General features: G+C 38.8%; 2 protein-coding genes across 2 annotated transcripts in view; both read left to right on the top strand.

Annotated features, from left to right (window-relative positions):
* MRPL23 (mitochondrial ribosomal protein L23) overlaps nucleotides 1–24,848 on the top strand; it is a 706,510-nt gene that overhangs the window by 364,659 nt on the left and 317,003 nt on the right. The window lies entirely within an intron of this gene.
* The window catches only part of B4GALNT4 (beta-1,4-N-acetyl-galactosaminyltransferase 4), a 50,008-nt gene continuing 38,115 nt past the window's right edge, over nucleotides 12,956–24,848 (top strand). The window contains exons 1-2 of the mRNA XM_072421744.1: nucleotides 12,956–13,585; nucleotides 14,702–14,940. Coding sequence (XP_072277845.1) covers nucleotides 14,790–14,940 — 151 coding nt within the window. The 5' untranslated portion in view covers nucleotides 12,956–13,585; nucleotides 14,702–14,789. The remainder of the gene's footprint in view (nucleotides 13,586–14,701; nucleotides 14,941–24,848) is intronic.

Genomic DNA, 24,848 nt, shown 5'->3' with positions numbered 1-24,848 from the left:
CACATTGCAAAGTGCCCATAGAATTACAATTTTGGAAAGGAAAAACATCAGCATTAAAGATACTTGATTTTATGGTGTCCTACAATTTTTCAGTTGATTCCAAATGTCATCCTCGCTCCTACTCCAACCTATTGTACATGAAATTACAAAGGAACCCTTATATACCCAATGAAAATATTACTACATAGGAGTTTATTTCATTCCCCTGGAGTTCAGCTTTAAAACAGATGACATTAAAAGCAATACTGCAAGCAGTGGCTTCAACTCTCCCTAGAGAAAGAAAATTCATTTTTAATAAACATATATAACATATAAGAGAAGAAAACCTCTCACGTCTTTCAGCAAAAAAAAACAAAAAAAAAAACATATTAACAATTGTGGATCCACTTAATATTTCCTAGCCTGAAGCTCTTTTAGGAGAAGCTGTAAAAAGCATTCCAATAGCACTGAAATGAATCCTGCCCGCAAGGAGTAAAACCAGACTGCTCCAAGTGAGAGAAAGCTTTCTAAAAATGGTTTCCTCTGCAAAATTAAAATCGCACAATGCTTCTCTAATGTAATCTAATATGCTAATTATAGAACGCTGTTCTTTCTGACTGCCAGACTTCATTTGTTCAAAATTAAATTGTAATCTTTATTATATTACTATAATGGTGAACTGTGACTGTAACATTCCTAATTGACTTGGAATGTTTATGGAGAGTGGGGGGAATGACAAAGCTAGTGCATTGTCATTTACACATGCTGCAATAATTAATACTGGCCAATACAAAGAAAAACATGCAGTAATGTAAAAGGACTGTAAACAGTAAATCAAAAGCAAAAAGACATAATTTGTTATTATGATGTCACCAAGCAAACTGAAATTCCTTTACTATTTCATAGTGCCCTCTCACCAACCACAGAAACCAGAATGCACTTTTAGAGGCAACATAGCTTTTATGGTGAGATGAAGTGGGATTGTGCAATTTACCAAATATGTGCACAGAGTATGCATGGCAGTTCTAAAATACTTTAGCGCTCAAAGCTGAACTCCCAGCAAACAGCTAATTAAACGGATGATGTGCATATAAGGGAGCTGTATTACCTGCTAAAGGATTCGCATTTCTGTCTATTCAGTTCTAAGATTTACATAGCTCTTTTTATAAGGACAGGATATCCATTTTTTTCTTTGCATCAGTTACACTTACAAGTCTTAGGGTACACCCTACCCCCTCTGTGTGTCTGGGGAGTAAAAGAGAAAAGCAGCAGGCTGATGAGTCTCTCTGTCTATCACTATGCTCTCTCCTACCCGGATGTTCCTTGCACTGCAGTACAACTGATTGGCTGCTTGTTCTGCTTTTCCTCACCCAGACTTGATCTGCTATATGTAGAATGCAATGGGTTAAATCCATATGGTTTACATTAAAAAATGCATAAAGAAGTGGTAATGAGTACAGGGTTGCAATTTAGGCCTAAAAACCAAACCCCTTTTTTGGATTTTAGAATGGGAAACTAAAAAATGTTATATTTTTATTTTACCTGTTACCCCGCTGGGGAGATTCTCCCCCACTTTCATATGTATGATGTTAGGGCAAGAAATTGGGGGTAGTGTGCGTCACTAGCACACCATTTTTAAAAAAATACTATCATCATCCAAAGCCCCTACACTTCCAACTGGGAGTTTCCTTAAAATTAAAGTCACCAGCATTGTTCTTTCTCTGTATTCCCTCCTCTTGTGGTGAATCCCATCAGCAGTGCTCATCACTTCTGGCAGGACAGGTTCTAGGTTGCATTCAAATCCAGACTATTCTTGGTAATGCCAATGTATGACACTGTTTTGGTTGATGGAAAAGTTAAGACACAGGTAGATGACAAAGGGGGACCATGGATAGCACTAATGAGAAGGGTAAGGCTTGATGATGGAAGGAAAGTCTAAGTATGCTTGTACACTGAATACACAGAGTGCAACAGAAACATCTAAGTGACTTATAAATAGGAGATGACTATCTACAAAAAAGGGCAAACAAATGTAAGGATGAAGTCAATCTCAAATCCGGTTGACAGCAGTAGCTTCCTCTGATGTCTATTCTCTTCCAGACGGATTTCTTTTCTAACTCTATATTGTAAGCTTTTGGAGGCAGGGTCCTCTCCTCCTGTGTCACTTTCTGTATCTGTCTGTCATTTGCAACCCGTATTTAAGGTACAGCGCTGCATAATATGTTGGTGCTATCTAAATCCTGTTTATTATTATTAATAATATTAATAATAATAATAATAATAATAATAATAATAACTCTAGACTTATATGAGGGCATACACCTACATTGTATGCCCCCATATTAAATCTGTGGGGAGACACTATATAGGTGTCTGAATTTAGGCTGTAGTAGAGTGAACACAGAAGGAGACCACCACGGTCCATCAGAGGTAAGTAGGCACCTAGGTTGAGGTTCTTTGAGTTGTACTAACACACAGTGCTAGGTGGAGTGGGTTGACAACCACTCTGGGTCTCTTATTCTCCAGCCCAGAAATGTACTATATTTATTTTAGTTGGGTTTAGGTCAGCTAAGTTGACCTAATTAGGAAACCCATAACTACCTGTCATGCTAAAGGCTGATATTGTCCCTTTACTCAGATTAAAGGCGTGAAACCAATTATATATTCTGTATTAGCCTAATATAGCTCAAGATTACTCGTTATAAAACGTATTGCAATAAATAGTACTAGAGACAACAACAGCATAGATATTAAAAAAATTTTAAGGTAATTTTAAAGAAATATTTTCCCTTTTTTCATCTAAAACTTGTGTGCGATATAAGGTAACTTATACATCTAAATTAACTTTTGAGTGATTCCCCTTCCCTGCTGATGATGTGGACAGAAGAGAAGAGTTTCCGCTGACTGCCAAGATTCTCTTTTCTTCACATTGCATAATATTAATTACATTGGGGAAATTTGTTGAGATAGATATTATACTTGTTTTTTTACTAATTTTTGGGTGGTGAATCTAGAAATGATCCCAGTTTTTGCTATCACATCCAGTTTTTACAATACAGGGTACCCACAATTTTTGTCAAAAAACCATAAAATTTTACATACAATTAAAAAATAATGAAATAATATCTTGAATGTACTGTTTATTTAAATTTCTTTTGTTCATACAAAGTATTTATTGTTACTCAATGACATTTTTTTTACAGTAAAACATTTGAAAATTATTCAGGTAAGCGGGTAATGTAAAAATTTACCCTTAGAGCTTTTCCTGGAGTGTTCAGTGTTAGGACAATCCCACCGGATGCTCCAACAATAGTCAGCCATCATATGTACATCCCATGTACCCTGATACGTCCTTCCATGACCTTCAAATCTTGGTGGAATGAGAAACTGAACGGCCACTTGGGACTGACCCAAATATATTGTCATTATGAGGAGGACACACTTTAAGCTCCGCTTTGAGCTATCGATAAATAGTTGCCATTCAGTTGAGTTATAGATTGGAATGCCCAACTCCTCCATTAAACCAGGTATTTTTTGGCAATACACAAAGCCACTGTCAGTTCCAAAGTATTGCAGAAATTCAATTTCTCTGGTTCGAAAGTACGATACCTTTGTTCCTTTTTCAAATAAGTTTTTCTCACGCAGTCCTGATGCTAGGAGTTCTGAAGCCTTCTTCGATAGTCCCAAATCACGTACCAAATCACTCAACTTATGCTGATCAAGTCCCTTTTGAACAAAGTCTTCTTCAATTTCAAACTCTTCATCATTGTTGTCACCTAGTTTATCACCATAATCATGTTCTTCCAGAGAGGGTAGTGTAAGGAAAACCTGCACTGGGATTTCATCTGAATGAGCCACTGGGTGTATAGCCGATGGTAGACTAGGATACTCTATGTTACATTTATTTTTCTTGTTATATCCTGAAATTTTTACTATACAAAAGTAACAGTCACTGAAATGATCTCCTGGCTCTCACCAAACCATAGGTATACAAAATGGCATCTTATCACGTGTTCTTTGTCCACATCCGCAAACCCTCGACACACTGTTTGCACACCTTATGAGGGGCCAAAGACTTATCTTGGTCATCAAGTTTAACTTTGAAATATACCAAAGTTGGCATTATACAGTTCTTGGCACCAAGGCAGGCATTATGCTTTTATAAATACTAACAACTGGAATTAAACTTCCAACCATATAAGTTGACATTATTTTTTGACACCAACAAGCTTCATGAAAACTTTAACTGCCACCTGAAACCAGAAGCACAGTGCAATAAATGTCACTTTTAGGTGCCACATTTTGTTTAGATGACACTTGTTAGCCTGATATAAGCTGATCTGGTCAGTGTGGATAATTGTGCAATACTGCTATAAGAACCATATTGCAGAATGAAGGCTTAAGTTTGTTTCAGCTAATAGAAGACCTGTGACATACATAAGCAGGAAATATATGTGGGGATTAAGACTACAGGTATATGATAAAAATATGTCAAAACGAGCGTCCTACTTAGTGTCTCGGTTATTTGTGCTGATGTAATTCAGTAGTCCCACAAGCATACAGTATTTCTTTTATCTTTACTGCTAATCACATTACTCTAGTTCATGCCTGAATAATTTAAAGCACCCATAATTAAAACATTCTGCACCGTTGCCAGCTTTCCATTTGTATAAGTGTTGTACACTGAATATTTTTCCCCATTTACAGATATTTGTGCTTCCTGGGAGCCTTTTCACAATGCATCTCTTGTCAATTGTTTTATTTCTGGCTCCCAACATATACATGTACACTTGTTCAGATCTTTCTCCAGCTCAGCAGAACTGATTTTCAAGAAACAACTGACATGGAAAAGATAATGTACTGATGCACACAATGTAATTAGAGAGAATGTTTTTCTAGTGAAGTGGTCTAGAAATATGTTCTCATGTTGCTGCCAACAATGCATGTTTTCCCCATAGGCATATTAACATGTACAGTACATCCTCAAAAAGCACAGAAGCGTCTTCACAATGTGCATATTCATGGGTCATTGAGGACACTTAAATAGTAAAAGGAGTATTACATTTTAGGTAGTACAATACTGAACATAAAAGTGAAATTAAAGCCAGGAATCTGGTGTTTCAACGTACAATAAAACTGGGTACAGTATCAGATTGTGCTGTGCTTTTACTCATTCGTTAGATCCATTTAGCAGATACCAAATGGGATAAAGAATGTAAAAGAAAGAGTACTGTTCTTATATACCAGCCTTTTTTGATCTTTTTAATTTGGGAGAACCCCTAAAATAAATTTCATATCTTTAGAGATCCCCCTACTATAAATTCTTTATCCACAACTCACAGTGGTAGTCAGTAGAAACAATGCTTCTTACATTGCTGGCCAGCGTGAAAATGGCACCCTTCCAGATAGCTAAAAAGATCACTGCTATCTCAAACTGACCTGACGGGCAAACACTGCTCATTGCTTAAGGAAGCCCCTAGGAAATATTCCCTGTCAATAGACTTAATGCAGCTAAGAACAAGACAAATTCACTTACCTTTGCTAGTTCTTTGCACAAAAATACATTTAATTGCTCAAATCTCCAGTTAAAAAAAATTGTATTTAACAAAGTCAGGAAGACTTAAACTTGTTTGGTTGTTTCTTTTCCTAATCTCTTTGTGGTGAGATCTCCCCCTACTTATTTTCATGTGCTGTCATTGCATAAAATAGGAGCACGGTAGTCACAATGACAGAATGGTATAGATGTTAGGAAAAAACATTGTCAGAACTTGTAACCTTTACCCATTGTGCATCACTTCTGCTGATAATATATACAGTATTGGGCTTTCATTTTTTTAAAGACTACATACCTGAAACAATGTTTGTTTTTTCATCTGGAATTCAGCTTTAAATGATAATGAATGAGATATGAAATTCTTACATGAAATAAAGATTTAAACAACCTTCCTGTATAGATAAGAATAGGTTACCCCTCCAATTTCCAACCTTTGTCAGAAAATGAAAATGTAACTAAGTAACTCTGTCTTTAAGAAAAAGCAGTTTCCATGGGCTGGGTTAGTGTTTATTCCCTGTAGAACTCACAAGCCTCATAAAATGTTATACAACCCTACACATACTCTGAGCTGGAAAACAAGTTTTGTCTTAGAGAATAGTGGCCAGCGTGCCCAGTCCTGGTACTTTACACATGCACATATTCCAAGCTAGCAGACTTGGACACAGGATTTATACCTTATGACCAGACCATGTTTCCAATTCTCCACGCACAGAGGAAATAATGGCATGTGATTGACATAATTGATTATTATTGTGCAGGCACTGAGAAGACCAGGCTATGAAAATTTATCTTTCCATTAAGTGTTTTCCTTTCAGATATCTTTTTGGAGAGAAGTACACATTTACATGTGTGCCATATGTGGTTGCACAACGGTGAAGATTTGCATAGTTAACATGCAGTATCATATGTGCAATACAGGGCCACACAGGAATACAGGGTTGCATATCTATTTTTAGCACTACATGTGACATACATCGTTGCACAGCAGTGCAAAGCCAATTTCAGTAGTTCCATATAAGCCATAAATGGTTATAGGGCAATAGAGTTTTAAATTTAACTGCGGACTCCTAATTACATATAACTTACCATACAAATCTCTATTATCAGGAGAACTTACATTTTTAAGACTAAGTATTCAAGTGCAGGTCATTTCATTAACAGCAGCCTTTTATCAAGTAAGTCAGGGTTGAACTCCCCAATGTTTTTTGCTTCTCCTTGGGATCACAGCTTAGAGATTTAACTTTCACCAAAAAGACTTTGTAACCCAAGACCTATTCCAAAAGCTGCACTTCTTGGGACACCCATCAATGGGTTCTCATACCAATTAAAGTTTTATTTTACTGTCTTAGAAAAGAACTTTTCTGTGTCTAATAAAGTAAATTATTCTTTACAGAATAGTTGGGTCTTAATGGTAAGGATGAAGAATTCAGTCACTTTCAACTCCATATCATTCTAGATTTTGGGTGTTTCCTAAAATATCAGGGTTGCTATTTGGACTGAATTGCAATACTACCAGGATGCACATGGGGGGTCTTTCTGTTCCGTACCTAAGAATAGTCCATTCCTAAGCACTACAAAAGGGGCAGATTCCACACAGCAGGACTAAAAGCAGATTTTTGATTAAGTTTCCCTCCCTTTATTACCACAAAGATTTTAAATATGCCAAACATTGCATCTTGGATACTTAAGCCCTGTACAGACATCACATTTCTGACACTGGAAATTATATTTTGTGATCACTTTTTTTTGCATATGGAGGAAGACACATGACCCGATCTCGAGCCTGCTTAGTGTGAGATCATCTGACATGAAGAAGTACCAGGAAGAAAAAAGATGGTGTTGTTGGACAGAACAGCGGGTCCTGGAAAGAACAGAGAAGCCAAGACAGGGCAGAACGTGCTAGGTTTGGTTTGTGGATAGTTCGAGGGTTTTTCACAAGTAAAGGTAAGTGAATTTTTATTTTTTCCTGAAAGTACCACTTATAACTGATTGAAACTTCTAAAAGTGGTAGATGGTTTTATTTACTTCATCTTTTTTGTATCCTCCAGACATAAGCTTAGTGTTTTCCACTCTTTCTTTGAACAATTTACTGTGACAAATACTGTATTTCTAACCTTTAAAATGTAATTTTACAGGGTCCTTTCTTCTAACTGTTGCAGATGTAGACTGTTGACTTCATTCTAACCTTTCTGATCTGCACGCTTTCTGGGTCATTGACTTAAACTAATAAAGCTAGAGGGTCAGTATATCAGTTGGGCAAATTGCATTTTCAGAGGGAATTTGGCAATATTTCTTTCACAGGTTTATTTTGTCAGTCACTTCAGGTATATTTAGTAAACAATGATTTATATATCTATAAAAATAATGATATATTGTTTCTGTCCTTTGCCAGAATACATCTAATAAAAGTAAAATGAACTTTTAACATCTGGACATAAAAAGATGCATTTTACAATAAATTGAGGCCACCAAGTCCCGGAGGAAGACAATTTATCTTTGCAGTTTCAGGTTAAGTAGATGGGATATAAAGTTCCTAAATCTTCTACAGCTATGTGGATTAGACAAGAAATTTGTTTTGCTCACAAGCACTAGAATAAGTCCCTTCTGGGGAAATTCAAAGCTCATTTTGCCTAAGCAGTCTCATCATCCTGGAGTGGGAAGGATTCGGCCACAATACAGCATGTTAGTAAAGCATCCACTTGGATTAGAGTTTATACTTTACAAAACACTGTAGACAGGACACATCCTCATGATTGCAGCATTGTATCATTTAGAAGGACTTTTCAGCAGTGTTGCTTACTAACATCAGGAAAAGGCTGTCCCAATTCCTAATGTGTAATGTTTTCCTGAAGCTATAATTGAAAGAATCATCTCATCTGCATGTGACGGGTTTTAATGTGTGAATAGCAATATACATTGTTTTATATCGTTTTTTGTTTTAAAAATGTATGTATGATTTCTTAGTGATCACATTTATTCTTTGGTCTCGATATTTTCTGAGGAAGATGACAATTGTTTGTATTGAATTGGAATTGAGATCTTATTAATATGTTTGACATCTTTTCAAAGTCATCAATAATAATTTAATATGGTTGTTAAAACAAAAACTGTTTTGTTGCTTTTACAATCATTTGTATATGGTATGTAGAATGTATGACTTAAAAGTCCCTTTTCTCTTGTTTTTCTGTGTTTGCATTGCTAATTGGGATGTGGCATCTGGTTAAAATTGGAAATGACTGCTGGGGAACATATTTATTATTAATTTCTCTAAACCTCATCAAATCCAGTATAATATATGTATACTTATTCTCCATATTACCTATGCTTTTGCTTGGCTTTACAATGTATTTTAATAATCCTTGAAAAATATAAACTTTTTATGTTTATGCTGCATTTCTGATTAATAAAAGGTGACATGTTTAGGCTCTAAAAAGAACTGGGGTGCATTTAATTGTAATGGTAATTTTAGGTATTTTTTGTTGGGTTTAATTTAGATTAAGGCCAAAGTAAATTTGTAACAGGTTCCCACATGTACATCTCCTTGTGTAACCCCAGTGCTTAATCACATACAAACCCAGAGGGGGGCATAGGGGTGTGCAAAGTGTGCAACTGCATGAGGACCCTAGACCCTCCCAGCCCCAGCAAGGACTCCAAGCCAGTTCCGCCTGGGGCCCAAGTCATTTCTGCACAGGGACCACTGTTGGCTTTGGCCCATACTGTATAAACCTGATGTTGAAGTACTCATAGTCCTAGCTCCATATAAGAACCATTGTATTTAAAACACCAAACTATAGAAAACAGTCTGCTTCTTTGATAAAGGTGTCTCAGTTTGATTGCATGTTTATTTGTTTCTGTCATTTGATAGGGCTTGTTCATACAGGAATGCATGCATTGGCAGTCCTTGCTTTGGTATGATCAATTGCATATTTGTAGGCCCCCATTTAAATTGAACTTGAATAAAAAAAGATTGATTTATTATAATACAGCACGCAGCTCTGTATACACGCTTGCAATCTCCTACAATTGAACTGACATCTATGTATTTTGTGTTGGAGAATGAATCATGTGTATAGAAACGCACCCATTACAGCTGAGCTCTAAGGGCTAATGTACCAAGGCTTCAGACTGAGAACATTAAACTCAGCATGCTCTTAGGAAAAATGGTTTGCAACTGAGATACATTTGAGACATATGTACAATGTGATTGCAAAACATTCCCACTGATTTGTACAAAAATAGGAATTAAAGTAGTTAAAATGCAGTAAAAGGATATGCTGAGTTTACAAAAGAGCAGCACACAGCATGGTCAAATCGGACAATGAATTGAATGGAAGAGCTCTGTATTCAGATCACGGAAAATTATCACGTTAGAAGCAAAACACAAACACTGGGAACTACTTATAGATAACCTTTCCATTCACCAAGTATGTAATCATAGTGGAACTATCATAATCTTTTCTTCTGATGTTATATCAAACCGCAGCAACATAACAATCTCTGGCCTCCGAGGTATGCTAAGACCAGAGCCATGTGACCACTCAAGAATGTCAGAGGTGACATTTACATGCAGGCTGTGATTGACAGCCTTCCATAACTGTCTCCCTACTGTGTGAAAAGCTAAAGGGCAACAGGGGTACAAGTTAACCTTTAGGTAAATCCACCCAGAGTTTTTGATCTTTGATTATGCACCACTGCATTGTTTAGAACATTGAGAAATTTACATCATGTGCTGTATACATTGGCAAAGGAAATAGCAGAGTTAAAGCAATCTATGTTGGAATTATTTTTTTACAGTCGCCTTGCTGGCATACCTGAGGATCACTCACAGCAACAGAAACCCTAGCAGTCAATTTATAAATGAGGTTCATGTGATTTTCACACATTTTTTAAATGGGAATACATTTATAAATAGATTCCCTAGGGCAGTGGTCGCCAATCGGTGGAGAAATTTTGGTGGTCCGAAGAAAATGTACCTGGCTGGTGCGCCCCCTAGTGGGGTCCTTCTCCTGACCCTGCTAATCATGTCCCCCGTAGTCATAGCCCTGTGCTACTGTCCCCCCAGGATGTTTAGCTAGCAGGTCTGAGCCTGTAATGGGATATTGAGCGGGTTCTGGCATCCTGAAGTTACTATGGGGGAAGTTTCTTCCTCTTTGAGTGACTCACGGCTCCCCGCACATGCACAGGATTTAAAATTGTGAATTTAGTGGTCTGTGAGGTCCAAAAGGTTGGCGACCACTGCTCTAGTGGTCTATTTATAAAGAAGTAAATCTGAAATTTACAGAAATATTTGATCACATTTCTGATTCATATGTTTCAATGGCAATAATTGATTCTCCACCAGGAAATATTTCAACGAATGTCAGATCTACTGCTTTATAAATAGACCCCTTGGGACAGATTCACACCTGCCACTTGATTGACTTGCCATATGCCTGAGGACTTGTACAGCAGTGTTAATTCAAAAAGAGCCAGTGTCTGCACATCTGACAGCTGGCGACGGTGTGTGGTAATAGTATCACGTAGCGTCTCCCCATGCGACAGCATTTTCTAGCATGAGGAAGCGATAAATGCACTGCAATCTCACTGCCAGTGTGAATAAGCCCTTGGTGTTATATCTGAAGATTGAGAAGTTGATATTTAAGAGTATCTAAGTAACTAAAATACTTGCAGTGACACATTTATTTCTATGAATTTGATCTTAAAAGCCCAAATTCACTTTCCTGAATAGCTGCAGCAAATCTTCCATCCTGCACCTCCAGGAGTGTCAAGTAGTGGGACCCCTACTATGCTATTTTTAATTGCATCTCTCACTTTCTCTCTCTCTGTATATATATATATATATTCGATATTGATATGATACTGCCAGTCTTACTTCCAGTCTTTTTACAGCAGTTTAGGTTGAAGGAGGGAGAAGCATAACAAGAAGCCAATCAGTTGTGTTGTAGTACAAGGAGCATGCATACAGAAGGGAAGAGCAAAGCGAGCGTGAAATGAACTCCACAGCTTCCACATTCTTCTTCCACTGTCACAGTGGGGGCCTGATTTAATAAAAAGAAACTAAACTCAAAAACGACCTAAAAAAAAAAAAAAAAACCTTCAATCCTGCAGACCGGTCGAGCCGTCCGGAGGTTTCTTCCATCGGGTCCCACGCTGTCCTGGTATCTGTCTTCCAGCCGGCGCTCCGAGGGCCACCATCCTCTCTTCCTCCAGGTTCTTCTTACTACATCACCCGACCCAGGCACGAGATCGGATGACGTAGTTGGGGAAAAAAACTTTCCGATCTCACTGCATATGTGTGAGGTTGGCTTTTTTTCCCTCCTTTTGGGAAAAAAAGGGGGGGAAAAGGGCTCCTTCTGCACAAGCTCGGGCACCCAAGAGCCTCCTGGGAAGCATGATGTAGGTATCCCAGGAGGCTTTGTGCTCCTATTCATTCTTGATCCCCTAAGGTGTTGCACTTAAGTAAGTAAGTGTTTTTTTTTAACATAAAAGGGTTCTGTACCTTTTTTTTAAAGTGAATTTCTGAGTTTAGGTACGCTTTAAATCTCTCCATGGTTGCAGAGAATACACTTTCATTAGTGAAGCTGGGTGATCCAGCAAACCTGAAATGATCTGGTCAAGGATTAAAAACATTTGCTAACAAAAAGAAAATGAAATCCATTCCAGGTTTGCTGGATCACCCAGCTTCACTGATGAAAGTGTATCCTCTCCAGCCTTGGAGAACTTTAATAAATCAGAGCCAAAGTGGGGGGGGAAACAGACAAAAACTCTGTTACTTAACTGCAGCAGAGAAAGATCAGCTCACCTACCAAGAAAAATATGACTAATCTGGAAGCCAGAGGTGTCCTAGATTAGGCATTATATGACATATTGAACCCCTCTTGTATGTGTCTTTAGATGTTTGCCTGGAGTTCAGTTTTAATATTCATTCATTAAATAGTGTTGGATGAAACTTAAAATGTGTTATTATGTACCAAAATTGAAAACCAACACATTAAGACAAGGATTTGCTAGTAGGAAGCTACTGTACACAAACACAACCCCGAGAGCACAGCATCCTGTATCAGCTAAGCATCACTGCAAACACAAAGGAGCCTTCAATCCACATGGACCCGACCATCTTACACAATAGGGGAATCCTTATAATCCTAAAACAAACAAAAAAAACTTATATTCTCCATAAACCTGTCAGATTGTACAAAAAGCATATATTCTAGAACTCATTTAAAACAGTTCCTACATATCCACAAAAAAATCCAGAAGTAGCATTAATACATATGCAAAAGTGTGTCATCCCCCCCTATACAACAAAATGGTCATCCCCGCAAGGTGTGCGCGCGTTGGCGTGGAGATGGACGCCGGGTGCAACCCAACCATTTGCAGTGGCGTTATGCTTTGGAGGTGATTGGCTATCTTCCATATCCTCGCTAGGTGATTGGAGGAAGCGTGCCCGTATTTAGATTGGTCCCGTTACAAGCTTGGTTGCGTTGCAGCGTTGATGCTCCTGAGGAGGGAGAGACAGCCCGGGGAGCTGAGAGACTGCTAGAGGCCGGGCACTGAGCGAAACGACACCAGAGGAGGGGAGACGGGAAAGCAACCCGGTCTGATACCAGAGGAGGGTTCCTTTCAATAGAAGAGAGCTTGCAAGGAAGGGAGGGAGTATGGACGGGGAAAGAGACGTCTAGCAGGGGGAAAAGAGACGCGGCAGGCGGGAGACACCTGTGGAATGACAAGGATTCCTTCACTGTGAACGAATCATGTGAGGGTGAATATTGTGTGCCCATCCCTAGAGAGCTCGGTGACCTTACACATTGGCAGCGCCTTGATAATGCATCACATGAGTGACAGTCTGAGGATGGATTGCCTCGGATGACTGAGAATCATGTGAGCCTGAATGCCGAGGCGTCCCTTCAATGCAGTCTACTTCCTTGGCTGCAGCCTGGCACTGAGAGGTGTCTGTATTCCAGGGAGGATCATTGCCTCTGACAGCCAGGGCTCTGGATATTGTCTCCTGCACAGCTCTCTCTACCTAATGGAGATCGCCTGCTGCTGAAGGTGTCCCTATTTACCTTCCATCTTTTCTCTGTATTGGATCAGTGCTGGTAATGGATCAGTCCACCCAAAGCTGACATGTTCAGCTGGAATCTTCTAAATATTCCTGATCTAAACACTAGCTGGATAATATTTACAAATCATATTAAAATGCCATGTGTGTTTTTTTGTTTTATACACTTGTTTTATGTTTTTCTTCATCCTTACTTTTTTGCATTTGCTTTTGTAGCTCTTTCCTGTATATATGCATGCACCCAAGAATCTTTGCTTTATACCAGTGTTCTGGTGTGATGTGCTGCACAGATGTGCATGCTGGTGTTCATATTACATTGCTATTGGAAGGTAGATTCTAGGTAGCTGAGTTTGTGGTTAGATTAGTTCTGGGGAAGGAAGGCTACAGTAGGAAGGAATGGTTGAACACAAAGGACACATTTTATTAACCTTTGCTTGGAGTTGGGTACTAGGAGGTGTTTGCGGTGCTGATTGTGGAGGTGATTTCCCTAAACTCCACTTCTTAACCTTAAACATCAGTTTGGGACTTCAGCACTGGAGGTAGCAAAATCTGATAGACATGTTGGCTTGCAGTTTCCACTCATGTAACAGAGTGACAACGCAGGTGACATACGGAATAAAGTTGTCATGCAACAACTGCTTCCCAGCAGGGTCAACCAAATTTTGCTGTCCTCCATGGGATCTGTCTGCTGAGATCTCATGAGATCTTCAATGCAACTGTTTGAAGTGTGCTTATTGGGTGGATTGATCCTTGATGGTATTGATTTGCAATAAATGTTTTATTGTTTTAGATTTTTAGGTTTTGAGGAATATAATACAAAGCAAGGTATCCTCTGGGTATTTGTGGTGGGATGCACACACATTTTGAGCCTTCTAGTATAAGCTATTTGTATTCTTTTCACAGTATTTGGGTAATTGTGGAGCTCTGTGGAAGCAATTCGGTAAGCAGCAATGACAGATGTGTGCAGGTGTCTGATTTGAGGTTTAGCGCGACAGTAAGGGACAACTGTATTAATGTGACTTTCATGGTCTCTAATGTAAGTCTGTGATGTTCTTGCATCTGCTTTATTGAAGTCACTGACAGTATTTACCTACTCATATTAACAGACATCCCTCTGTCTTCATGCGCCCTGGAAGTGTGTAAGGGAGCCCTGTCCGCGGCCCCACCGCTGTTCCTGGTGATGGTGCCAGCAGGATGCCTTGGTTGCCAGTGAAGAAGATCCGCAGGCAGTTTAAACTTCTTCTTTTGTTGGTGCTACTTACCTCAGCAGTCTGGGTTACCTACCTGCACATCAGTCTAGCAAGACAGGGAAAAGCTCTGAAGTTGCCCTTCGTCTACGGTAGAGGTAATTCTTTGCAAACATTCCTTTGTTCTGACGCTGAGCACCTGACATTCTTTTTCCATCAGTAGTATCCACATTGTAAGTGTGGATCAAAACTCCACGCTGCTTCTCTTGTCGCTAAGCAGTATTTAAAAGCTTCTTCTTATTTAGATCTGTGTTGTTTTCTTACATTTGTTCAAAACACTCGTAAAATTAAGGTCAGCAGAAGCATTGACTGTTGTGAGACTGCTTTTACCTGCATTACTTTGCATTGCGTCTGTTCAAATGTGCCAGGTGCTATTGAGATGAAATTGTATTGGAGACACTTGATATGTTTTGTGCTCAATTGCATAAATTTTATTGCAAATAGTAGTGTTTGACAACAAGTCCTGAACAAGTAAGGCTCTGTGGTGTGATTACTAACTCATAGCTATGCAAGCAGAATTGACTTTCCTTGATTGGACTGTAATACACTGGAATCTGGTTCCAATGGGTAAAGCGTTGTACACGTGTTAGATGATGATGATGATGATGAAAATGTAGCATGTGTATGGTGGTCCCCCAATGTCATTTAGTAGGGATGACTGCTGCTATTTTATCATAGAATGCAGCAAGGTGCCCCCCTGAAAATAATCATTGCCATAGTTAAAGCTGACCTCCTAGGTATTTTTAGAAATACACAGATGAGGTGTGTCTAAGGAAGCCCTTTACCTGCCACTTGATTTGTATTTCTGCTCCTTTTATCATGAGGTTGCTGCAGCTCAGCTTGGCAAAGTGGGGGACCTAAAAAAAAATGTTTTTGCTTCCCTTAAGACTTAGTCCTGCTCCTCTCCCACTTTGTGACTGGAAAATAAAAGAAGCAACACAACAACAAATCATTGAATACGAAGCATAATTGTGTTGTGTGGTTGAGTTCAGATTTTGTCATACTGTTGAAGTGTTTAATTTGAAAAACAGTAAACAAGTATTTTTCTTTAGAATTTATTGGATATTATTTAAAGCAAACCTTCTGGTAGTTGAGTAAAATGACCCGCAGAATGTAAAGCAAGCATATCTATTGTGCTCTGGCTGCTGCTTGTGCTATTGATTTTCTGTGTAATTTTACATAACTTACGTGCCAGTAGGGACGAATATGTTGTGAAGGGACCATAGTGTGACCATCCATTCCATAGTAGGAGTTTGCATGATCCTGCTCCCTAGATGGTGTGGTAATGACTGTAAAATGCTTACAGGCACCAAGGACTGCCTGCTGTACACTTTCTTGCCATGGCTTAAGAAGGCACAGGTACTCTTTACTTCCAGGGTACCCCACAGCATGTGACAGGTTCTTTTATTAATTTGTGATTGCATTGAGTTCTCATATGATTACAGTTGTTGGCATGAGTGCCAAACATCCCTATCTGTCAGTTTTGACTATTGCCATAGGTGGCTGAATCTATTATGGATTAGACCACCCGCAGCCAAAAGAGAATGGAAAGGCAGCCTGATCTGCTGGTGTATGGTCTGCTATAGTCCCAGGCTCAGTACTTATTTAGCAGCTGTCTGCGGAGAAGATCTTTGATCATAATTAGAGAATAGGGTTTCTGTTATGTTTTGGCAGAGGTCTGGTCGGTGGGAGGAGTCCTATAATTAGAAGTCTCAGTGGCTTGTTATTTCACTAACTTGGCTTGCCCCTTGCCTTCCCCTCCCAAGCCTGTGAGTCACGCCAGGTTCTTCCAGCTGGCAGAAGAGAAGCATTTGGGAGGAGGTAAAGCTATGGGATATCCTCACTGACAGAGGGATGGGTTTGCCCAGGAGAGACATGTACAACATTGCATGTCTTTCCTGCTGACTCTCTGCAAGGGACTTGACCATAATGCTCAGGTTTCATAGAAGCAACTTGAACATCCATAAAACTGTCCCTGCATCTGCTGTTCTTGTTAGTTGTATGCTTTTAGGATTCCGGGATTTGATCAGCATCTGTCATACAAAGTTCAAACATTTCCTGGAGACTTTTCTTTTCCACTTGTGAAACTTTAAATTGCATGAGCAGTCATAGGATAATTCTTTTGTCTGGAAACATTGTCCTTAATGTCAACCATATTTTGTTCTATAAACAACTTTTTCATATGTTTTCTGAGATGGTGATTTATTTGTTTGTACCATCTCTGGAACTTGTGAATAAAACCTGCTTAAAGAGAAAATACCTTGTTAAAACAACCCACTTCCAACCAAGTGCAGTTTTCAACTTAGAAATTTCTGTAAGTTGGGTGGGAAGAAATTGTAGGCAGGTGGAAGCCCCTGAATTGTGACCCAACTCATCGGGGAGGTGGGCTTGGGGAGAACACTGTAGTGTGGATGAAGGGAAGGGTTTGATTTGGTGCTATACTGTCATCAAAATGCCCAAGATGTATTTTTTACTAGGATGCTAAAATTTTCCCCCTAACTAGTACAAAAACAATTGCAGTTAATTAAGCTGGACCCTGGGGGGAGGGGATGAGGGTTCTCCTTTTGCATTGCAAGTGCAGAGCAATGCCTGCTGTTTATATTCTTTTCCAAACAAATGCAGATATCAGGGTCGAGGTAGCCCTCTGAACAGGTAACTTTTTGACCTAAATGAGTTCAGATGTAACATACCAATTTTGGTATTCATTTTCCTATTTTGTTGAGGGAGTGTGGTTTTCTATTCTTTTCATATGAAACCAGATATGACACGCAGATCCTAATATTACAATGGAAAATTAATATTACTCTGTTACTGTCTAACCTACATCTGTGATCATTTTTGTGAAACTTTTTAGAGATAATATGAAGTATTAGCCATAAATGGATATGTCAGCTGCAACACACTGCAGGTTACCACGTAATCTACAGATAACCGTTACATCTCACAAGAACGGTAAATAGATGTGTTGGCCTAAATCAGATTAGCAGATAGTAAAAACTGATACTGAAATACAGAAGAAAAATCAATACTTTATTTATTTATTTTATGGCCTTCACAAACAGATATAATTTGCCTGCGTTTCACATTGTCCATAGATTTTTGGACCATTTGCAGCCTACAAGTGCAGTCTTGCCTTGACCTAAACATGATTTGCTGATCTGTAGTTTTCATCTTGCAGGGGTGAACATAGAAAGAGATTAACCATTATCAACAGCATTACATATTATTTTTTTTTTGTTTTGCATATATTGTTTTTTTTTCTATTTATGAAAAATTTTATTTTAGTTCTCAGTCCTATAAGGACTGCTGCTTGTGTTAACTAAATGTACTGCCTTTTTGATTGGTGCTTGCCTTGGTTTTAGTGTGCCTTGTTAAATATGTTTTTTTTTAAATATTTTTGATAGTAAAGCAATTTTAAGATAGAATTTTTCACTATATATTGTAGAAATAGATAATTTGGCTTTGGCCCCATTAATTGTCTGTTTTGAACCTATGATTGTTTGTAATTTGAGATGTGGCCAGGCCTATTGGAACCTCGGAGGGGTCTTATCTATATTGTTAAATGTACTGCTTGCTCACACCACACAACATGCAATACCATAGGATACTTGCTTTCGTATGGTTTTGTGCCATTTATTATGACTTGCACCCAGACACACCTTCTAAAAATACATTGCAACAGAGCCCAGTACAATCTATGTTGTCCCATGCATTGAGCAAATACACTAATTTTGCATGCCTTGTCCAAGCCCATCCACATTGCATGTGTGCATCGGCTGTTTAATTCAGTGGAATAAAAGGTGCATCACTGCATGACAACTCGTTTGTTACTGCTCATAATAGCACTTAGCCTTCAGGTTGGGTATACAGAACTTCAGTGACCTGTACAAAAAGAAAAGCATGAAAATGTTCCATTTTGGCAGTGAGAAGACTTGGCTCCTGGTGGCTTTATAGTTTAGCCCCACACTCCACGGAGCATGTGCTATGAAGTATAGCGCTTGGCCAGCTGTTGGGACAATGTAACTTCTTTGCATGCCCAGGAGTTAAATCATCAGCGGCCATTCAAAGAATAGCCGTAAAGTCCTGTGTGAAGATGATGTCTTCCTGGGACACGTTGGCGACAGGCTTCTAGACCTGTGATCGCTGCAGGGCACCTGCAGACAGGTAAGTCTGTGCTATAATTGTCCAGTATTGCTTCTAATGGCAGAACCTCACAACTCGCCAACAATTTCACTTCCACTTTAAAACACATTAGTTACTTTTTGTATTACTTTATCTTTAGTAGCTGATATTCATAAAATTACTTTGTTTGATTTTGTAACTTTGTGCTAAATTCTAAAATCAAATGCTTTCTCTGTATTGGTTACCATACTGCCTGCTTTTCTGATTTGATTAGTACATAGGTGGGGTTCTAATCTTTGAGACCCCTTTTTAAATACAGCGGTTTTCTTTGGGGGGAAGGTGGGGGTGGGGGCTTGAAGGTTTGTCCATGATAATATACATTAGTGTGATCACACAAAGAATGCAGAATGTTGCAGGTTTGTTAAGATACTTCTCTTTCTTAAAGATTAGTCATGAGGAAAACCTATGGGCTGCCATCAGTGACCTTCTGTAAAAACTACTGAAAATGTAATTGTTCTAATTCTGTTGGTTTTCTTTTTAACACTTGTGAATGACCTGGTATGGATACATAACCAAAAAATTTGTTTTTTTGACACTCCGAATGCAGTTTCTTCTGTCTGGGTTTGTGGCATTTTGATAAGGTTAGTAATCGCAGAGACAAAATGGGGAATGATGAGAACAATACTCTTTATTAATGTAGAGGAAAGGCTTTTTTTTTTTTTTCTCAAATTTCACAATTGTTTACAAATTATGTCAAATGTCATAATATGGAATATCCCCTTAAGAATTTCCTCTCTTCCTGTTGCATCTCCAGGATCTTTTCACTTTATTAGACAATGCAACCCTACCCGTCTATAGATACCTAAAAACCTATATTTTGGCTATATGTATACAATTAATATCAGACTGTATAAAGCTGACTTTGCAACTAGCAGCAATATGTTTGGAATTTTAGAGACTAAGGCAAGAAGTCTGCAGTGTATTGAAATCAGTCTACTATAAAACATTTATTCTCTAATTGTGGAAAGATCTTTCTTCTGAGCAGTCAGTGGAAGGATATGTTACACGGAAGGCTAATTATCCACTGATAGCTTGGCTGCATTATACAGGTAGCATGCTGAAGAAAAGTCTAAACCTTGTCCTTCAATTTCATTTAAGTGACTGACGGCAGTTCTGAACTGGTTAGCTAGGTAGGAGTCTTTTAATTGCCTTTGCAAAATGTATAGTGAATTTTACAGTGGCTGGATATTTAAGCACAACTGGTAAAAGGCTTTCTCTTCGTTCAGCAAGATGTGATGGGTTACATGGCTCCTGATACAGGTCTCCAAGAGTGGAAGTGGAGGGGCTCTGGATGAAAGGCTTCATTCAGAACAGTCTGTATTTAGTCTGGGCACGCTCACACTCTCATGGAGTGCCAAGAAGAAAACCGCCTATGTGTTTAGATTGCTCATTAACTCATTCTGTACTGATTAGTTAAGCACACATTATAAGCTATATATGTATTATCTATTCTCTTCTGCAGTGCTGTATGATTATGGCGACTGCATGCTGCAGTGAATCTGCAGTTTTTGTTGGTCTGAACTTTTTTTCTTCTGAGGAAAGTGGAACTCTCCTCCATTTACATGCGGAAGAGATCAGTTTGGAAAGTCCTCATATATTGGCCCTCACCTGGCTGTTTGTAGGATGTGGGAAAGATGTAGCTTGGGGGTTGCTGCAGTGCATGGAGCTTCTCAGCCCCTTTTGGCACTGTGCAGCTGTGGCCCTGGAAATGTATCTGTGTTTGAAATTTAAAACATCCTTTTAGGACTCTGCTAGCTCAGCTCAGAAACTCAAATAATCCTAATTGCTCAATGGCTTATTATTAACTGTGCACGCACTTCTATATATGGTAGCTCTGCCCCATAACCCTGGACCTTTGGAAACAATGGCTCCTTTTATAGCTGTAGAATATTTTCAAAAGACTCTGATTAATTTTGGGTTTTAAATCTAAACCTTAAACCAAACAGCAATTTTGATGGAACACTGACTTTTACATCTTAAGTTTGTAAGTGTGATATATATATATATATATATATATATATGATAAGGGGAGAAGTGGCTCTTTAAGGCAGTATTGTGCTGGTTGCCTGCTAACAGGGCGCGCTTTTCTTTTTTATCCAATAAAAGCAATATCCAACCTTATTTTCCCTGTGCACTTGAAAACCTCATCTCTTTCTAACACCATAGAAGTTTTCCTGGGTGTTTTTTCCATATTTTCCATATTCATCATCTCACTTTGGAGAGCGAATATCTGTTTAATATTTTACATCTCTCTACAGATAACTTATCCTCACCAAGCAGTCAATCCACCAAGTCTATTCCACCACTGTTTTAACAGGACTACCTTCATGGAAAATCAAATTTGAACAAGTGTATTCAGACTGGGTATAACCATAATACTGCCTAAAGAGCCACTTTTCTCTTCATCCTCTCCTTATCTTTAGACGTTTAGGCTCGGCAACACTACCTAAGTAGTCATAAATCCTATCCCTTAGTAACTCATCACATACTAAACTATATATATATTACACACTGTTCTAATGTATCCGCAATATTTTGAAAATTGCAGAAAATACCCTTGTAAATTTTCTTATTAGTATAACTTTTTTATATTTTATTATATGTGCAAGATGTTTTCTAAATATTTGTTAAAATAAGCTCTGTATCTACTGTATGAGATCTAAGCCACTTCTGCTTGTGACTGCCAGTGTCAGGAGATATTTCTACTCTTCTACCCAAGGCTCCAGCATAAAGAACAATGCTGTGTTCTCCCCAGCCCATTTTAGCTGTGTGCACCACCCGGCACTTTTCTGCAACCACACGACTGTTTTAGGGTGGTTACTGAAGCGTTGGGTCACAATTCATGTGCTTCCACCCGCCTACAATTTCTTCCCACCCGGCTTAAAAAAATTTCTGGGTTAAGCACTGCAATGTAATGCCTTTTTAAACATGGTCCGCTTCCAAGAATGGACATGATACAAAGCAAGGCATGCTAGGCCAGGAACGGGTCAAGATTAGATGCAGGACGTCCACAGGCAGCATTGGTAACTGAAGTCAGGCTTAGGGAAGGACACTTGATTTATTTCTATAGTTCAGTGCATTAGGTTACAGTGGCACCTGTTAAGAGCTGGTTTTACTTTGGACAGTAAGTGAACAAACCGTTCTTGAAGGTGTGAATGTGTTGGAAAAAGGTAGGTTAAGCTTAAGAATCTGGATGATTTTGACATGGCTTCAATAGTGATACCTGTGTCAGAGCTTTTCCAAAATTGCATGTGTTGTGGGTTGGTACCTACTAATAGTGGGCTGGTGACAGGATCATGGGCTCCTATGGAAGGAAAAGGCTGGCCGTCTGATCCAATGCAAAAGCCACTATAGCACAAATCTTTGCAAAACCTAATGCTGAGTGAAATGTGTCAACACATCTTGTTGTTTAGCTGTAGACCATGAGAGTGCTTATGGTGACCAGGACCCAATGCTAAAGAACCTACAGTGGGCATTTTGCTCTGTAAGTGCTCTGGCCCTTGCAGCACTAGGTCCCAGTTTCAAATCTCAGCCAGGACACTATCTGCATGGCGTTTGCAGGTTTTCCCTGTATTTGCGTGGGTTTCCTCCCACATCCCAAAAACATGCTGTTAAGTTAATTGGCTTTCCCCCAAAATTGACATTCATGTATACATTTGACTGTGGTAGAGACCTTAGATTGTAAGACCCTTTGAGAGACAGCTAGTGACATGAATATGTACTTTGTACAGCGCTGCATACTATGATGGCACCATATAAATACTGTGTAGTGATAATAATGGAGCTTGATAAGCAGGTGGCCTGATCTGATGAATTCAGGTTTTCTTTTAGCTCATGCAGAGGGCAGAGTGAAAGCACGTTGTTTAGCCAGGAGGTGACATCAGGATGCAGGGTGACCTAAAGGATCGCCGGCTAATTTCTTTTTGGTGGATACCAAAGGAGAACGTCGGATTTCTTGTGGAGTCTATGCAGTTTTTATAACATCTATCCAGTGGTAGGCAGGTAATTTAATGTTGTAAATAATCTGTGCTGTGCACCTTTTTATTACAATTTACAGGAATCCCACTACTACCCTGGCTATGTCTTCATGTGTTGGGAGGGAGTAACTATATTTATTCAAGCATTATCCAGAATCAGCATCTAATCCCTGTAATGGGGTATTGGTTCGGAAATGACCGTTCTTGACTGTTTTGATAATTATCTTGTACAGATCATCCCTCATCTGTCTGCTTCGGCATCCCATCCACTAAATAGTTATATGAAATATGCTGTACTTTGTTCACCTTTTGTCATGCTGCTCTGATGCATGGACGGCAATTGCTAAAATGCAGCATCACTGGTTTTATCCTTCTTACAGTCTCCCTTCCCATGGTGCTGTGTAAGTGTTTCACCTCACAATCCCTCTGGATCCCTATTCCTGACCTATTGTATTGATCATACTGTAGACCACAATAGTGGCTTGGTTCAGTGTTGGAGTCTTCTTTTCCCTGATTTTTCCTGACTTGTAAAAAGACCCTAAGGCACATTTTCAGACATTACTAGCATTATTTTAAATGGAGTGTAATTAGGTAGGTGGACTCAGGTGGGTTAATTATCCTTGCCCATTAATAACCCAAGCTATAAAAAGGCTTATTGTCCAACACACAAGAAATGCAAATATGATGAGTTGTGCTGAGGGAATTCATTTGTAAATGGGGACAGCTCCTAATATTTGCTTCAGATTAAAAATAAAAAAAATGTCTACCCTGCAAAGAATCATACATTATTGCTTGGGGTTTCTTAATTATGTGATCTTATAGATCAGACCACTTGACATGGAAATATTAAAGCAAATGATAACAGGAATTATGAATCAAATGGAAATACTGAGGAACAAGTTGCAATTCCCTGGAATTAGTGGTAAAGTATTTAGTTTTTTTTAAAGTGGTATTCAGAGTAAAGTTTCCACTCTGAAAATGCAGTAATATATGTGTTAATATAGTTATTATAGTTACTGGGTTTGAATGCTCTTTAAAGTAATCCTATACCTGGTATCGCTTGTTCATCTTCTGCTCCTTTTAATTATTGGAAACAATCGGTGCTGCCTGATATACATACAATAGAATAGTGATCCCATATTCCTTGCCATGTGACATGACTAGTACTCAGATTAGCGGTTCAGATATTATAGCGTACCTAAACTTAGAAATGTCACTTAACATAAAAGGGTTGTCTACCCTTTAATGTAAAATAAAAATTCAGGTTTTGTTTTTTTCTTTTTTAAGTGCAACACACTTTTAAAAACAAAAAAAAGTGCAGCAATGCCCCCTTATTTTGGGAGCGCAAAGCCTTGCAGTGAGATCAAGTTTTTTTTTTTTTTTCCAACCTATGTCACTCGATCTCGTACCTGGGTCGGGTGACGTAGGAAGAATAACCAGGAAGAAAAGGAGAAGATGACGCCGCTGGTTTGGGGAAAAATGCCTGGACTTTATGGGACCCGATGGAAGACACCTCCAGATGGATGAGACTGCTCTGCGGGATTGAAGTGTAATTTTTTTTTTTTTTTTTAGGTAGTTTTGAGTTTAGTTCCTCTTTAACAATGCTGCATGAATGTCTATTGGCTACATATGGAATTCAGTCCTATACACTGGTAAAGGGAGAAAATTTAACCCAAAATACAACAACTATGGAATGGCAACATTTTCTGTTCTCTCACTCATTGAGCCATTGCTAATTCAAGGCTATTGTGTCACAACCGACAACTTTACACTTCTGAACTTTGAGTTTTTTCTGCAACACAAAACAGATGCATATGGAACTGTTAGGGCTAACCGGCGCAAGCTGC

Source organism: Pyxicephalus adspersus, chromosome 9 (genome assembly GCF_032062135.1).
Source record: "Pyxicephalus adspersus chromosome 9, UCB_Pads_2.0, whole genome shotgun sequence".
Classification (NCBI taxonomy): domain Eukaryota; kingdom Metazoa; phylum Chordata; class Amphibia; order Anura; family Pyxicephalidae; genus Pyxicephalus; species Pyxicephalus adspersus.
This window is presented reverse-complemented; position numbering and strand designations above follow the sequence as displayed.